Source organism: Rhinolophus sinicus, linkage group LG04 (assembly GCF_036562045.2).
Source record: "Rhinolophus sinicus isolate RSC01 linkage group LG04, ASM3656204v1, whole genome shotgun sequence".
Taxonomy (NCBI): Eukaryota; Metazoa; Chordata; class Mammalia; order Chiroptera; family Rhinolophidae; genus Rhinolophus; species Rhinolophus sinicus.
In genome coordinates this window covers 127,688,023-127,706,711 of record NC_133754.1, presented here as the reverse complement: position 1 = coordinate 127,706,711, position 18,689 = coordinate 127,688,023, and the positions used below count along the sequence as shown (strand labels likewise).

Sequence of the window (18,689 nt, the reverse complement as noted above, 5' to 3'; positions counted from 1 at the left end):
TACCTTGAGCTTGGGGAGTGGAGGGTGGAATGTGGAGTGACTGCTTAACAGATATGCGGCTTTGGTTTGGGATGGTGAAAATGTTCTGCAACTATATAGCAGTGATGGTTTCCTAACATTGCACATGTACTTAATAACTTTGAATTGTTCTTTTTTTTTTACCCACTTTAAATGGTTATAATGGTATATTTTGTTATATGTATATTACCACAATAAAAACTAAAATAATTGTCTATTCATAGATTCAGGATATTATCCTTCTTTTGAATCAAATATGTATATCCAATGCAGATAATAGAAGAAATTTCACTGCTTTTAACAAGAATTTTTCTATAAGCAGATGAAATGTCTTTCTTAGTGAATATCAAATAGCCATTAAAAATGTGCATTCATACTGATTTTGTGACAAATATGTGATTAGAATTCCCAGTTTTAAACACAGTGAAATCTCATATGCTATTAGACCTAATGCTTCATTTCAAGTGACAGGTATGGAGTAAGGGTAGAGATCAAAGGCACGGGTTGTACAGTTAAGTGGATTCATAGCCTAGATTTTCTAATACCAGATGTGGGTCTTCAGGCAAGGAAGAGTAATTTCTCAAGTCTGTTTTCCCACTAGTAAAATGGGGGGTAATATCTGTTTTACTGTGATGTTGTAATAATTGAATAAGTATTTATATGAGAAGTGCTTAGCAATGGACTCAGCATACAGTAAACGTTCAGCACGGTAAGTGAGTTCTAAGAAAGGCCCATATGCACTTTTTTCTAATGTAATCCTTTTATAAATTTTGTTGGGTATTCATTCAGCTTCAGTGGGAAGCTCACTCATCTTTGCAGGATTCTAGCTGGGAGGGTGTCTTTTGACGTCCTTATTAGATTCTAGCACAGAGCAGTAGTTTTGATCAAATGAGGAGGTCATCAGTTAAAGGAGTTACCTCCCTACTTCCAGTCTTCTTTTCTCCACTTCTGGTCTCCAAGTAACTGGAACCCTTTTTCCAGAAGAGAGTGGATATAGTTTTTGGCGGTACTCTAGTTGTAGCTCAACGTGCATCTCCTTACTAAACTCTTCACTAGTGGAAAGTGTTATAGACAGAAATAGAACGTTATTGCCTATTTGAAGTTTATAAAGCAAGCAAACAGCAAGGAAGAAAACTGAACAAAATAAAAGGATAAAAGATAAAGAAAGCTGTTCTTGTTTCCTTAACCACACTCTAAATTACTGATTTCAAATGGGTCTAAGGACCCAAGCTGTCAGGCAACATGGCTCACACTCGCTGATATTCAGCCAACACCTAACGAAGCTGACAGAAATTCAAAGAAAATCATGACTCTTAAAACAAAAGACAAAAGGTGCACAAAGGATCGTACGTAATTCAAATGGGAAACGTGCCCGATAGTCCCAGCTCAGCCCAAGGCTTTCTCCATCTTCTTGACATCGGTTAGCTGGATGTCAGATGTACATAAAGCAGTTTGGCTAAGGGCTATGAAGAAAACAACTTAAAAAAAAGTTTAAAAGTTACTCCCTGATCCTCAAGAAGCTTACAACAGCGCTGGAGAGATTAGCTGTGTAACTAACACTCCAGGGCGGTCAACGAAACGTGACAAACGAGTTGGCAGGGGCCTTGAAGGCGCGGAATTCACAGTTAGGGATCACTTGGGGTTGGGGGCTTGTCAAAGAAGGCCTTAAGAGGTGGGATGTTAGCTAAGTGCTAAGTGTTTGGTAGGATTTTAGACGCGGGGCAGCCGTGGCGGGCTACAAACTCACGCAGGTCACGCCGGCGTGCAGCGCGGGGCAGCCGGCCTAACCCCCTGCGCTACGGCGCGTGCGCAGTCCAACGCTCGCGCCCGGCGCGCGGCCCGCTGGAAGCTCGCCAGGGCCCGAGAGCGCGAGACACGGCGCTCCAAGGCGGGAAAAGGCTCGCGCATGCGTGGCTCGGCGATTCGGGCTCGCCAGGATGGGGAAAGGGAGGTGGAGTTTCCAAGAGGGAACTTGACCCGTTAGTAGCCGCGGCCATGGCGGCGCGCTCGCCGTCCTCACTGCTCTCTGCGCCCCCACCGCGACGTTTGGGGTCCCGGTCCCCACGTGTTGAGCGGGGAACTGTGGCAGACGCAGTGAGCAGCGAGGCCTTGGGTCTTGCCGGCGCAGCGCGAGAAGGCGTCGTGGACAAAAACGATGTATCCTGGCGGGGCGAAGAAGGGTCAGGGGGTCGGCGAGGGCCAGAGTGGGCAGCTCCGGCTCAGGCTCCCCTCCTCAGCGCGCCCACAGGGTCCGACCGGCTAGAGGGAATCTCGGTAGAGGAGGCGATGATGACCCGGACGCAGCTGCTGGAGGAAGAGCTGAGCAGCGTAAAGGAGGAGCTGGCCCTGTGTCAGGTATCGAAGACTCTGGCCGCCGGCCTCTCCGCTCCACAGTGGGACCGGGGCTGGTGGGGATGTGCGCCCCTCTCCCTCTGCCTTCCGCTGCGCTGCCGCGCGGGTTTAGGACCCACCCGGCCCCACCCGGCGGCGCTCTCTCCAGGCTCCCACACCCAACCCGGCCCGCTGCTCGGTACTGGAGGGACGCGGTAGCGCCCGGCTGCCCAACCTCGGGCTCCCGCCCCTCTCTGGACACCGGCCGGGCAGAGTTCGCCTCGGCTCCCTGGGTTTGGTTTTCTCCACTTGGATACCGCCAGGACGCGTAGTCGCATCCCCCATCCCCCCAATAGCCCCAAGTCCTGGTCTTTGACTAGAGTGGAACTTGGTGCAGCACGAATGGAGTGCAATCCATGAGTTGAAATGTTGAACAGGAAAGTTTAAACACCTTTATTAAAATAAAATCCACCGATTGAAGGAGCCTGTTTTCAATTTTCAAACCCATGCTTGCCGTTGTTCTTAAGTAAACTTAAGCCAAACAAATTGTAACCACAGACCAATAATTTTTCGGGAGTCGGGCCGGGTACTTGAACACACAATAGGTGATACTTGATACTTATTAACCAACTATATAATTCCATAGTCCTCCAGTGAGAAATCTCATTTTCATGTCATTTACTAGATCAATTACATTAACAGTACTTTCCTGTTACTTGTAGTTTGTGTATACTAAAGATGGCTTGACTGTACTCATATTCAGAGATGATTTTCCTTTAGTTTTGCATCCTTACCACCATCCCTTTGATTTTATCAGGATCTTTAGACAGGGTTGGGAAATTAAGCGTTGGGATTCATTCAACAGTAAGTCTTTGAGTCACTCTGTCTTCAAGATAGAACCAATTAGGAACTGCTAAACACCAAGATATCTTTATGCACAGTATCAGTTTAGACTAATAAAAATTCATGAAATTCACTGTCTCATAGTTTGTTCTATTGGATTATTTTGACCCCTTTTCGGGTCTTTGCTGATTGAGTCAAAGCTGTAAAAACAGGACAATCGTGTTGAAATTGAATATGCCTTTGCTTAAACAAGTTGGGGAGATAAGCGGCTACCTTCTTTTCCTTTTCACATTTTCTATTCTTTATTGGTTAAGTAGCCAAGAGATAAAATACGAACTAAAGCATTACTGGTATGTCATCTGCACACCTAAAATACTTGGGTATTTTAAAGTTACGAAACCATGATAAAGGCCTTTGTTAATTTGACAGGTCCTAGGATGCTATTTGCCCATATCTTCTACATTCTCCTCCAGGCCCCTCATTCTGTATTTCCCATAGTTGTGCCCTGAGTGGCTAAGGAACAAAGATAATTTACTCTTTATGACTGAATTGATTAAGGAGATCAGTCTGTTGGAAACAGCCTAGTGACCCCTTACCCCAAATACATTCACTATTCTTTAAAAATGTGGCTTCAAACATGGTGTTGGCCTTTGTGAACTTGGACATAGAAGTATATATAGCACTAGGAAGATGAATGAAATATGCTAGGCAGTTGTTAAGAATTGAGATAGTCGTAATCATCCTGGAACAATGGATCTTGAGATTTTTGTAATATGACAGTTAGATGATCATAGCCATTCCAGGAATGTGAGGTGAGTTTTATGGTATCATACCATAAAACTTCAGTTATACCATACTTCTTCTCTTGGGGAAACAGTAATGAACTCCAAATTGTTTTGTAAGAAAGTATGTAAGTAATTAAACATTCATTTTTACATCTTTTTTTATTTGTTCGTCTACTTACTTAGAAATCACAGTACCAAAGAATACATAGTATTAACCCTATATTTTTCAAACCTTTCAAAAATTGCAACCCCAAATTCATTTTACATCTCTACCTAGTAAGTATACACAACATGCACATACATATATTTCAGAAAGACTATTTACTCTGTGTTATTAACTGATACTTTAAATTCTGTTCTTGAAGAAAGTGCAACTCAGATCTACTAAATGATTTTCACAACCCAGAAATAGGTCATATGTACAGTTTGGGGAAAAGAACCCTACAAATCAGTCTCTGTTCATAAGTAGTAGCTTCATTTAGTTTCCCCCCCCTTTAACTTACAGGAATTTAATTATATGTTCTTGGAGAAAAAGTTTGATTCATGTCACAATCCACTCCACTGGAATGACTCAGAATAAGCATGTAATAGAAAACCATCTCTGTTCCAAGTGTTTCTTTTAGTATGAGCATCTTATTACACTCTATATGATTGTATATTTAATTAAACTTTTTTCATATGTCCCGAAATTAGCAAGCAACACATATATAATGCTTAACCGAATAAAACATGGTTACTTTCAAGGTAGGGAGCAAAGCTTTCTGTTTTGGACTTAGTGAGGGCTGGACATTAGTTTCCAAATGTAGCTTTTTCTTAAGGAACGTTCAGGGGTCCTCCAAAGAGTAATTTTAAGACCATGACATTTATGCCCTATTCATTTCTTTAGAACTTCACCATACTTTTAATTTTGATTATGTATTTCAAGAATGTGTCCTATGATGCTGACTCACAGAGTAGGTAAAAGGACCAGTAAGAGAAGATCTAAGGAGAAGCAAATTACGGAACAAGGAGAGTTTTTAATGTCATTTTAAAAAGCATAGACGTTATCTAGTAGCATGTAGGGAACTAGTAAAATAAATGTGTTCTATTTGTGACAAAGGATAATGTGTGGGTATGTGTATGTGCACTTTTATCACCTCTTATGCATAACTAGGTAAGAAAAAGTAATGTGTGTGTCAATACATACTTATATATGCGTGTGTATATAACATACACAAACACCCACACCCGTGCATATGTATATAAAAGCTTATATCCTTTAAGTAGCAGTCAAAAATATATACTAAACCTATAAACTAATTTCAGGTAAAAAAATTAGGTAATTTAAACAAAATATATGTTTGTTGTTCCAACTTTAATGATGAAACTAACTTTCATGAAGCATATGATGTCGGAATTAAGAGTATATAACAGAATTCAGCCAGTTATATTCTTTGTTAGACATTTAGGTGTATTGTAACCTTGTCCAGTCATTCACAAAGAAAAAAAGATTTTGAAAACATATATTTAGAATTCTTATCATTGTTAGTAGCTGTATTCTAATAGATAAATATTTTTCTGCAATTATTTTTCATAGTTATAATTTACTGTGTGGCTAGTTAGTGCCATACCTTGTAATTAAACTCCTTCCATTGCTTTCCCTGAGTTCTGATAGGTAAATTTGTTTAAATATAGGAAATAGTTTTCATATGTTTGTTGCATTCATTCCTCCAGTACAGGTGAATTGAGGTCCTGTTATGTTGCCAAAGACCAAACTAGGTGCTGGGAGAATAGGTACTCAGTGAAAAAGACAATTTTGAGTATCTATCTGTAAAGTGGATATTTGTTTCCACGCTAGGTGATAAGTGAAAGTCAATGCTAATCCACTGCTAACATAATTTAGACTGAAATCTCCTACCATTTAGTCAACTCATTCATAGGCTGAGTTTAATAAACTTTGTGAGAAGGAGTAGGATTTTTTTTATTTAAATTTTAAATTATTTGATTCTGTGTAGAAGTTCTGTAGTAATAATAGAAAATTTTATAATGAGTAATTTTTGAGGGTTTTATTTGTAATATTTTAAAGAACATATTTAAATGCCCAAAGGAAAGGATAGTATAAAAGGAATATGATTGGCAATGGTTAGTTTTATTGTTTTCATAATGTCTGGTATAGTTTGGAAACTAGTTTTGTGGTTTTGGGGGACCTTTATTTCTTTTTGTATATGAAAGAAGGTATTTTTAGTAATTAGAGGTGTAATCTACATTGAACATTATATATGCATGTAAACAACTAAGAAATTCAGAAAAACTAGTAAATGGAATAGTCCCATAATGCATTCATAGCATTTTATTGCTCACAAAAGAATTTTTTTTTTCTTCAAATCAGGTGTTACTTATACATTTGAGTATTTTCAGGTGACAGAGTAAATCTGAATACCATTGCTGACCATAAATTTAAAAAAGAAAATAAATAACTAAAGTTTAAACTAAACAAATTTGGTAACAAGGAAGTTCTTCCCAAAATAACTTCTGAGTATAAATTGTAATTATAAATTAATAATAGATTGTTTCTGAAGGAGTCTTTTCCTCTTGAGGAAGCTTTTTTCTCTGGTTTCTGATAAAAGAGCTTAAAGAGAATTTTGTGTTACTTTCTCTTTGGTGAGGATTGAAGAGGAGATGTGAAATAACCATTAACCATAACAACTGCAACAACAACAACAAAAAATAGAAAAAAGAAAAGTATAAATTAAGATGTAAAGATTTTTTTCATCAGATATTTATTGATTTCTTACTATGTCCCTTTCATTTTGCTAGAGCTAAGTTCTTTGTTAGTGAGTCATACTTATTTAAAGTGAAATAATTCAGTTATTTTGTAAATGTTAGAAACCTGCTTTTTTTTTTTTACATTTTTGTTAACCTTTCTTGATTAGTATTTTAGGTAGAAAAGTTGAGATGAAAATACATGTTAATCTTTGTTATTTTGTTTGGAAGCAAACTATAAGATATATTTATAGACAATATGGTTTCAGGAGATTTTGTAAATTCACAACATACCTTTTAAAAATAGACTTAGAGCACATAATGTTGCATTAGCTTACTTTTTCCAATCTTCATTGCCATTCAAGCAGGTTATGACATGTGATTTATATATTGAAGTTTATTGTCTTTAACTCAAATTATTTTAATACCTAAATGCTGAACTCTTACTTTTAAAGGGATAAAGTAAAGCATGATACTCAGTTATTTGGTAAGGTTGGTTGTACTCTCCTTATAATTAGGTAGGTAGATAATAGTCTCCCGTACTCAGGCTGTCAGAAGTCTTTAACAAACTATCAAAATAGATAAAAGATTTGAGCATTAAAAAAATGAAAACATAAAAAATACAGAAGTAAGTATGGGTAACTATATTTCTAATGTTGGAGTACAGAAAACCTTTCTGATTGGTACGTAAAACCCATAAGCCATAATGGGAAAAATGGATAAATTTGAACATATAAAATTACTAACTACCTTTCACCCTCAAAACTTCATCATAAATAAAGCTAAATAAGCAACGGCATTTGAAAAAATATTTGTAACACAATTGGTAAACGTAAGTCTAATTATAATGTTTGCAATAACACTTCTTGTATTTTAAGAGAGAACATAGTCACATAGCCCATATATAAGAAAGGCCAGTCTTTTAATTGGCAAGAAAGGAGCCAAAATGGTTTCTGTTACTCACAGGAAGGGGAAAATGGATGATGGAGACAGCTACAAATAGAGATCTCTACCACACAAGTAAACCCAAATGAAAAAGCAAATATAGTATTTTAAAATGAAATATGATATGAAAATAAAACAGGGTAAGGGGTTATCAAAGACTTGTGGGTTTGGGTGGCTATAATTATAATAGATGTGACATTTCAGCAAAGACCTGAAGTGAGGGAATAATCTATGTGAAAATCTGGTGGATGATATATGTACAAAGGCTCTGGTACAGGTAGAGCAAGAAGGTGAGTGTGAACAAGGGGGAGAGTGATAGATGAGGTTCAACAGATATGTATGGGGCCAGATATGTAGGGTGTTGTAGCCTTGTGTGGGGACAGAGCCAGGAGAACAGTTTCCAGGCTCTCAACCTCACATGGAAAGGTGCTGGCTTGGGTAGTAGATGGCCGTCAGCTGTGACTAGTTGGCCATCAGCTGTTACCGGTTAGCCATTAGCCACTAATATAACTGCCATGGGTGGGTTGGTTGGGGAGTCGGTCGGTTGGCAGAAAAGCCACAGCAGGGTGCAGAGCGTGTGGCTCCAGCTTCCAGTGAGACTATAGTGGTATGACTCCCCAACCTATGGCTCCGTGGATGTGCAGGGTGTTCCTAGCCACATCCTGCATTCTTATGTGGGGAATGGGAGCTGAGACTGAGCAGGCCTCCTCACACGACAAATGGCGCAGCGAGCAGTGTCTCCCGCAGGATACCATATTCTGCGTTCTTGCGCGGGGAGTGGAAACTGAGACCCTGCATGACACCTTGGTAAAGTTTGGATTATTTTCCTAATCTAATGGGAACCCTTTTGAGGATTTTGAGCTACATATAAGGAGGTTAGGGGAGCATTGTAGAGAGCTAGGCAAAAGAAGGACTTGACTTGGAAAAGGATGATGGTAATGGAGGTGTAGAGAAGTGGTTAAAATTGGGATGTATTTTGTAGGTAAGGCCAATAGGATTTACTGATAGTTTGGATATAAAATGTGAAGAAAAGAGCAACTGAGGTCGACTGTTAGGTGTTAGGCCTTTGAGCGTATGCGTAGTTAGTTGGTGGTGCCGTTTTCTGAGACACAGAGGGACAGGTCTGTGAGAGCATAGGAAGTCAAAAATTTTATTTTGGATAGGTTAAGTTGAGAAACCTATTAGGTATTCAAGTGGAGTTACTGTGTAGGTAGTTGGAGATTCAAGTCTGCACCTAAGGGTAGAAGAAAAAGCTAGAGAGATAAATGTGGGAGTCATTAGTTTAGAGTTGATATGTTAAACCATGGGATTAATAAGGTCACCTATGGAGGTGGTTCTCAATTTTGTGTGCACGGAATCACCTGTGAAGCTTTTAAAAAATAACTTGAACCTTACCTGACACCAATTAAATCAGAATCTCTAGGTCATCACTGTTTTTTGTTTTAAAGAACAACACAAAACTCCCCAAAATGATTCCTAACAGTCAAGCAGGGTTGATAACAACTGACCCAGGCATTAAGGACCCAAACTGTCCGTTGTCCATTGGATTTGACTATATAGAGGACCCTGAAAAATGATTTTAGCATAATAGTGGGGAGTGAAATCAGACTGGAATTGGCTATAGAATGAATGGGAGGTGAAGAAATGGAGACAGTGATTACAGGCAGCTCAGCTCCTTCAAGGAATTTTGCTAAAAACGGGAGCTGAAAAATGAAGCAGAGCTAGAGGACAATTTCCTTTTAGAGAAAATTTGCCTTGATATTTAGCATTGCAACATTTATACCCAAAAATGTGAATGGTAGAATAAAGTGAATGTGCGTTACTAGTGTAAGAACTTTTAAAAAAATAGATATTTTGTGCTATACTTTTTAAGAATCTATTTTATAGTTATAGAACTAGGGATCAAGTAATTTTGTTGTTTTATTTTTTAATTTAATGTGATGTCTTTGTTCTACTTACAAAGCAATGCATTTAAAATGTCTTTAATTTTGTTTTTAAGGCTGATAAAGAATTTGTATGGTCTTTGTGGAAACGTCTCCAAGTGACACACCCAGATCTCACGCAAGCAGTCAGTTTGGTTGTGGAAAGGTAAGCTCCCAGGATAGTTTTTCATGAGTATTTGAATTGTTGAATTTGTTTTACTTCAATTAAAATTAAAACTTGGCACTAGTCCCCTAAAGAGATATATTTGATTTCCAGATGAATGTGGAGCTTGATAAAATTACTGGATTTATTTCAAGGATGCCAGTTCACCAGATAGTATAAATAGATAGACCATATCCCCTGCTCATATTCTAACATATTTCGGAAGTTTGCAGGGAAGAGATAAAACCATGACTTAGACCGTGTGTGTGTGTGTGTGTGTGTGTGTGTGTGTGTGTGTGTGTGTCTTGAGCTATTATAGCTAAGCTTTAAAAATTGGAGAAGTCCCTATTGTTTAGCTTCTTACTCAGGTTGCCCTTGTGGGCCACTTCCAAGACATGATCCTTCCTCGGCACAGCTCAGTTTTCCCCTGAGATAATTGTAGTGTTTACCGAAAGCCTGGGATGACCTTGCCAGAGTAGAGTGAGTTTTCTGGAATAGATTGAGGGATTTCACTTAGCACTCTGTATTGTCCTGTAGGGGATGCCCAGTCATTTAGCTATAGATTATGGGGCTTCTCCTTGGTCATTAGAAACAGTGGAATGATGCTAGGACCTCCTTATCAGACATTGGATATACAGTAGTCCCATGACACTTAGCACAGGAATTAAAACATTTGCTTTCCTATTAAATGCATTTCATTACATTTCCTAAATGAGAAGCTAAGCATATAACCATATGCTTTCCCTTTTTCTTTATTGGAATCATGATTATATAATCTGAATATCATGTTTTGATAAGTTGAACTATACTCGTATTCACCTTTGGAGTCTCTTGCTCTGGGATCATTCCACAATTATCTGGAATTTGACTTTTTAAAAATCTATGATATATATATATATATATGTCGAATTTTACCACCCTTGGTTGTTGTGAACTCTTAAAATAGTGTAATTAAATGTTCCTTATGTTGTTTGTATGTTTAATTTGTCAGTGTTTCTCTTCATGATTAGAATTAAGTCTTTTGTTGAAGTATCCTTGTTACTTCCTCAATCATCCTTGAGGTAAAATGTGATCACTCTGTCTCAATTTTTTTAGTAGAATAAGGCTTCTAGAAGATATATTCTTGTTACTTTAATTGTTATTATTGTGATTCTTTCTTTATCCTCCTTTCTTTTATTTGTATGTATTTTTAAACTTTCTAATTTGTTATTTTTTTAAGCTTTCTAAAATTATCGTTAATTTTCACTTTCCGTTTGATTGAGACAGAAGAAAATATTAAAATATTGTACAGTCATCGTTCTCATACTTTAAGATTTCTATTTTTCATATTTTGAAATATACGTATACACTTACATAAGTATGTGTACAATTAATAAATAAATATACATATATTGGGGGTGGGTGCTCAAAAACCTTTTTCTGATAAGGTATACCATAGAAAATTTTGGAGTTTACTGTTTTACAGTAATGATTCTCAAAATTTCTGAGTGAATAAATATACTTGGAGAATTTGGTAAAATGCAGATGTCTGAGACTTTCTCCTGATCTACTGACTCTCTAGGGAGGAGATCCAGGAGTTCTTATATTATTTATATACTTTTGTGTTTTTTTATTTTATTAAATTTATTGGGGTGATATTGGTTAATAAAATTATATGTTTCAAGTGTACAATTCTATAATACACCATCTGTATATTACATTGTGTGTTCATCACCCAAATCAGCTCTCCTTTCATCACCATGTATTTGATCCTCTTTACCTTTTTCTACCTCCCCCAACCCCCGTTTCCCTCTGGTAACCACCATACTGTTCTCTGTGTCTATGAGTTTTTGTTTGTCTTATTCATTTGTTACTTTCATCTTATAGCCTACAAATGAGTGATATCATATAGTTCTTGACTTTTTCCATCTAACTTATTTCGCTAGCATGATATTCTCAAGATCCATCCATGTTGTTGCAGAGGAGTCTTTTTAATAAGCTTTCCAGGTACTTCTATTGTTGTAGCCCATAGATCACACTATGAGATATCTTGGAATTTTAGTTGACATTTGAAATTGAAACCTGTAAGTGGCATTTATAATTTTATGATTATGTAACTATTTCCTAAAGAACCATGTAGTATGTTTGGACCTGTTAAGAAGGGAAAATGTTATGCCATTCATTCTATATCTGTCAGAAAAGAATATTAATATCAAAGTCAAATAGACTATCATTTTGTATAATCCATTAATTACCCAAATTATGCTACATTTAAATCTGTTTAATATTTGTGCCTTCGTCTTCCTTGAAAACATTTTTTACCCCAGGAATTTCCTTTTGTTTTTTTTTAATGGGGTGACAATTGTTAGTAAAATTACATAGATTTCAGGTGTACAATTCTGTATTACATCATCTATAAATCCCATTGTGTGCTCACCACCCAGAGTCAGTTCTCCTTCCATCACCATATATTTGATCCCCTTTACCCTCATCTCCTACCCTCCCACCCCCCTTACCCTCTGGTAACCACTAAACTATTGTCTGTGTCTATGAGTTTTTGTTTCTCATTTGTTTGTCTTGTTCTTTTGTTGTTTTTGGTTTATATACCACATATCAGTGGTATATATGGTTCATATGGTTCTCTGCTTTTTCTGTCTCACTTATTTCGCTTAGCATTATACTCTCAAGATCCATCCATGTTGTCACAAATGTTCCTATATCATTTTTTCTTATCACTGAATAGTATTCCATTGTGTATATATACCACAACTTCTTTATCCATTCATCTATCGAAGAACATTTTGGTTGTTTCCATGTCTTGGCCACCATAAACAAAGCTGCAATGAACATTGGAGCACACGTGTCTTTATGTATAAATGTTTTCAGATTTTTTGGGTAGATACCCAGGAGAGGGATTGCTGGGTCATATGGCAATTCTATTCGTAATTTTTTGAGGAACCTCCACACTGCCTTCCATAGAGGCTGCACCAGTCTGCATTCCCACCAACAGTGTAAGAGGGTTCCTTTTTCTCCACAGCCTCTCCAACACTTGTTACTATTTCTCTTGTTGATGATAGCCATTCTGACTGGGGTGAGGTGATATCTCATTGTGGTTTTGATTTGCATTTCTCTGATGATTAGTGATGTTGAGCATTTTTTCATATGTCTATTTGCCATTTGTGTGTCCTCTTTGGAGAAATGTCTCTTCAGGTCCTCTGCGCATTTTTCAATTGGTTTGTTTGTTTTTTTGTTGTTGAGTTTCATGAGTTCCTTGTATATTTTGGGTATTAGCTCCTTATCGGAGGCACTGTTTGCAAAAATCTTCTCCCATTCAGTTGGTTGCCTCTTTATTTTGTCAATGGTTTCTTTTGCTGTGCAGAAGCTTTTAAGTTTCATATAGTCCCATTCGTTTATTTTAGCTTTTACTTCCATTGCTTTTGGAGGCAAATTCATAAAATGCTCTTTGAACCCAAGGTCTATAAGTTTAGTACCTATGTTTTCTTCTATGCAGTTTATTGTGTCAGGTCTTATGCTTAAGTCTTTGGTCCATTTTGGTACATGGTGACAGATAGCAGTTCAGTTTCATTCTTTTGCACGTGGCTATCCAATTCTCCCAGCACCATTTGTTGAAGAGGCTGTCTTTCCTCCATTGTATGTTTTTAGCTTCTTTGTCAAAAATTGTCTGTCCATATTTATGTGGTTTTATTTCTGGGTTCTCAATTCTATTCCATTGGTCTATGTGTCAGTTTTTCTGCCAATACCATGCTGTTTTGATTATTGTAGCCCTGTAGTAGAAGCCAAAGTCAGGGAGTGTGATACCTCCAGTATTGTTCTTTTTTCTTAAGATTGCTTTGGCTATTCGGGGTCTTTTGTGGTTCCAAACAAATCTGATGATTTTTTGTTCTATTTCTTTAAAAAATGCCATTGGGATTTTGATGGGGATTGCATTAAATCTGTATATTGCTTTGGGTAATATGGCCATTTTAACTATGTTGATTCTTCCAATCCATGAGCACGGAATGTCTTTCCATTTCTTTGTGTCTTCTTCAATTTCTTTCAAAAACATCTTATAGTTTTCAGCATATAGGTCTTTCACATCCTTGGTTAAGTTAATTCCTAGGTATTTTATTCTTTTTGCTGCAATTGCAAAAGAAATTGTTTTTTGTATTTCTTTTTCTGAGATTTCATTGTTAGTATATAGGAAAGCAATGGATTTTTGTATGTTGATTTTGTAGCCAGCAACTTTACTGTATTTGTTGATTGTTTCTAATAGCTTTTTGGTGGAGTCTTTAGGGTTTTCTATATATAGCATCATTTCATCTGCAAAGAGTGAAAATTTAACTTCTTCACTCCCAATTTGGATGCCTTTTATTTCTTTCTCTTGCCTGATTGCTCTGGCAAGGACTTCCAACACTATGTTGAAAAGCAGAGGTGATATGGGACAGCCCTGTCGTGTTCCTGAATGTAGAGCAAAGGGCTTCAGTTTTTCACCATTAATTATGAGATTAGCAGAGGGCTTGTCATATATGGCCTTTATTATGTTAAGGTATTTTCCTTCTATACCTATTTTATTAAGTGTTTTAATCATAAATGGGTGTTGTATCTTGTCAAATGCTTTTTCTGCATCAATTGATATAATCATATGATTTTTGTCCTTTATTTTGTTTATGTGATGTATCACATTGATGGATTTGCGGATGTTGAACCATCCTTGTGCCCCGGGATGAACCCCACTTGGTCGTGATGAATAATCTTTTTAATGCATTGTTGTATTCGATTTGCTAGAATTTTATTTAGGATTTTTGCATCTGTATTCATCAGAGATATTGGTCCGTAGTTTTCTTTTTTGTGCTGTCTTTACCAGGTTTTGGTATCAGGTTAATGTTGGCCTCATAAAATGAGTTAGGGAGTACTGTCTCTTCTTCAATTTTTTGGAAGAGTATGAGCACAATTGGTATTAGATCCTCTTTGAAGGTTTGGTAGAATTCACTAGAGAAGCCATCTGGTCCCGGACTTTTGCTTTTGGGAAGGTTTTGGATGACTGATTCAATTTCGTTACTGGTGATCGGTCTGTTTAGATTTTCCAGTTCTTCATGGTTCAGCCTTGGAAGGCTATATGTTTCTAAGAACTTGTCCATTTCTTCTAGGTTATTGAATTTGGTGGCATATAGTCCTTCATAGTATTCTTGGATGATCCTTTGTATTTCTGTGGTGTCCGTGATAACTTCCCCTTTTTCATTTCTGATTTTGTTAATTAGTGTCTTCTCTCTTTTTATCTTAGTGAATCTAGCCAAGGGTTTGTCAATTTTGTTAATCTTTTCAAAGAACCAGCTCTTTGTCACATTAATTTTTTCTATTGTCTTTTTGTTCTCTATTTCATTTAGTTCTGCTCTGATTTTTGTTATTTCCTTTCTTCTGCTGACCTTGGTTTCACTTGTTCTTCTTTTTCTAGTTCTTTAAGGTGTAACATGAGGTTATTTATTTGGGATTTTTCTTGTTTCTTGAGATAGGCCTGTAATGATATAAATTTCCCTCTTAAAACTGCTTTCGCTGCATCCCAAAAATTTTGGTAGGATGTATTTTCATTGTCATTTGTTTCTATGTATCTTTTGATCTCTCCTCTAATTTCTTCTTTGACCCAGTCGTTCTTTAAAAGTATGTTGTTTAATCTCCATGTATTTGTGTTTTTCCCTGCTTTCTTTTTGCAGTTGATATCCAATTTCAAAGCCTTGTGATCAGAGAATATGCTTGGTATGATTTCAATCTTCTTAAATTTGCTGAGGCTGATTTTATGTCCCAATATATGGTCTATCCTTGAGAATGTTCCATGTACACTAGAAAAGAATGTATAGTCTGATGTTTTAGGATGAAGTGCTCTATAAATGTCAATTATGTCCATTTCATCTAATGTGTCATTTAGGGCTGCTATTTCGTTATTTATTTTCTGTTTGGATGATCTATCCATAGCTGTCAATGATGTATTTAAGTCCCCTAGTATAATTGTGTTTTGGTCAATTTCTCCCTTTAGTTCTGTTAGTAGTTGCTTGGTATATTTCGGTGCTCCCTGATTGGGGGCATAAATATTGATGACTGTTATGTCTTCTTGTTGTATGGTCCCCTTCACCATTATGAAATGTCCATCTTTGTCTCTTGTTACCTTTTTCACCCTGAAGTCTGTTTCATCTGATATCATTATGGCTACACCTGATTTTCTCTGGGTACCATTTGCTTGGAGTGTCAATTTCCACCCTTTCACTTTGAGTCTATGCTTGTCCTTGTAGCTGAGATGTGTCTCTTGGAGACAGCATATGGTTGGGTTTAGTTTTTTGATCCAATCTGCTACTCTGTGCCTTTTTATTGGTGAGTTCAGTCCATTTACATTTAGGGTGATTATTGATATGTGAGGATTTCCTGTCATTCTATCTTTAGTTTTCTGGTAAGGCTGTGTCTCCATTGTTTCTTTGCTTTTTTGTTGTTGTCTGTTATTTCTGTGTGGTGGTATTCTATGATGTTTCCCTCTGTTTCTTCTTTTATTACAGTATATATTTCAGTTCTGGATTTTTTTTGAGTGGTTACCCTTAAGTTTATGTAAAAGAAAGTTTGATATTTAGAGTATTCCATTTTCTTCAGCATGCTTACTTTCTCCATTCCCATATTCCGGTTCAGGCCTTTACTCACCCCCTTTTTATATTTTAATTACCACAAATTGTCCATGTTGATGGTGTTCAAATAGCCTCCTTTAGTATTTCTTGTAGTGCAGGTCGTGTATTAGAAAATTCCCTCAGCTTCTGTATGTCTGGAAAGGTCTTTATTCCTCCTTCATATCTAAAGGATATCTTTGCTGGATATATTATTCTTGGCTCATAATTTCCCTCTTTCAGTAGTTTGAATATTTGGTTCCACCTCCTCGTGGCTTGTAGAGTTTCTGCTGAGAAATCTGATGATAATCTAATGGGCTTTCCTTTGTAGGTTACCGTCTTCTTTTCCCTGGCTGCTTTGAGGATTCTTTCTTTGTCGTTGATTTTAGACAGCTTCAATACAATGTGCCTTGGAGAAGGCCTGTTGGGATTGAGGTAATTAGGTGTTCTATTTGCTTCTTGGATTCGAGGATCCAGTTCTGTCCACAAGTTTGGGAAGTTCTCATTGACAATTTGTTTGAATATATTCTCTGTTCCCTTCTCTCTTTCTTCTCCTTCTGGTATGCCCATTATTCTTATATTGCTCTTTCTGATGGAGTCAGAAAGTTCTTGTAGAGTTCTTTCATTTCTTTTAAGTCTCAAGTCTCTTTCTCCTTCCATCTGTGTCATTTCCAGGTTTCTATCTTCGATGTCACTGATTCTTTCCTCCATCTGGTCAACTCTACTACCTAAGCTGGCTATTTCATTCTTAATTTCTTCTATTGAGTTCTTAATCTCCAGAAATTCTGTTTGGTTCTTTTTTAAAATTTCAATCTCTTTTGTAAAATGCTCATGTTGTTCTTTGATTGTGTTTCTGAGTGCATTAAACTGCCTTTCTGTGTTTTCTTGCATCTCGTTGATTTTTTTCAGAACTGCAATCTTGAATTCTCTGTCATTTAAGTCACATATTTCCATATGTTTAAGTTCCTTTTCTGGAGACTTTTCACTTTCTTTCTGAGCTGTCTTGTTGCCTTGGTTATTCATGGCAATTACTGATTTATTATTTCTCTTCCTAGATGTCTACAGGAGTGGCTTCTGCAACAGGTTGATAGGAAGAGGTCTTTCTTTTGTTTTCCAATACTTGTTGGTAGAATGTTTTATTTTCTCTTCGACTGCAGCCTTTTTTTGTCTCTCACACGGTAGTGCTATGTTTTCTCTGCACTATTCCAGCTTCTCACCCAATGGGGGGATTCCCTGGGAGACGGACTTCTCCTCTATTAATAGTTCTCCTGGGTCACAGGGTGCAGTGTCTGTGTGGGTATGCGGAGAGCTTTTGATGTTCCAAAGCTCCCCCTGCACCAGATTCAGAGCCAGTACGTTTCAACAGTTCTGTTTACTCCTGCAGGGATCCGCCCTGATAGGTGGGGCCAGGGGCGCGGTGAGTTGTGAGAAGTGGCTCAGAGCAATGGCAGTGACCACCACCACAGCCGGTCCTGCTTCCACAGCTCCCTCCCCTTTGCCAGAACTAGTTGGGCTGCGAATCTGTTTCTGCGGTCCACAGTTCTCAGAACAGCAAATATTCTGTTCTTTTGATCTTACACTGCTACTGTTCCACCTCTAGCACCGGCCAGGTTGGGGCGGGGTGAGCTCTAGGAGGGTAGGGAGGGGGCAGCTAGTCTCAGTGACTAAGGCTTCCATTCTCTGTGGCAGTGAGGGCTTAAACCATCGTTTTCAGCCTTCTTCCCTCAGTCTTTTCTCTGAGGTCTCTGCCGTGAGCGTTGGGTTCAGCCGTGTTGTATGCTGTCCCGTCAGCCCTGTGAGCCATAAACAGAGCCCTAGCAATCTGAGTTCTTCCCTGTCCAGCAGCTGCGGTAGCTCCGGGATGCAGCAAGCTCGGAGCACTGAGCTAGGTCTGCGTCCTGCGCCTGCGGGGCTCTTCCTTCCTTCCCGTCTTGCGAGATTTGCCCACCTTTAGGTGAATTCAGTAGTGGGCCTCTTCGACTTGCCTGTCTGCTGTGCAGGGAGTCCTTTGTGGAGTTATAGTTGTTCGATTCGTTGTAAATTCCAGGGGAGATTTACAGAGGCTCACCTCACGCCGCCATTTTGATGATGTCTCACCCCAGCAATTTCTAATTGCGCTTCTTTTCTTTCTTTTTTTTTTTTTTTTTGCACAGTGAATATTTGTATTCAGACATTTGTTAAAGGCTGAAGATATTCTTCCCTAGGGCCTTTGGCTTATGAATTTTGACCAGTTGCTTTCTAAACCTACTCATAACTGTTATCTAGGATTTCTTTTCATTGTACTGTTGAACTAGTGCCACAGTTTCTAGGATCTTATGTCTTC

General features: G+C 37.8%; 1 protein-coding gene across 5 annotated transcripts in view; it reads left to right on the top strand.

Annotated features, from left to right (window-relative positions):
* Positions 1–1,886: 1,886 nt before the first annotated feature.
* CNTLN (centlein) overlaps positions 1,887–18,689 on the top strand; it is a 263,049-nt gene continuing 246,246 nt past the window's right edge. For 2 of the 5 annotated variants that reach the window (XR_012495705.1, XM_019739197.2), the window contains exons 1-2: positions 1,887–2,373; positions 9,664–9,752. Coding sequence is in view for 4 of the 5 variants with exons in the window: in XM_019739197.2 (XP_019594756.2) it covers positions 2,014–2,373; positions 9,664–9,752 (449 nt within the window). In the remaining variant the exon portion in view is untranslated. The remainder of the gene's footprint in view (positions 2,374–9,663; positions 9,753–18,689) is intronic. The other 3 variants (XM_074330346.1, XM_074330345.1, XM_074330347.1) reach the window with 2 other exon arrangements.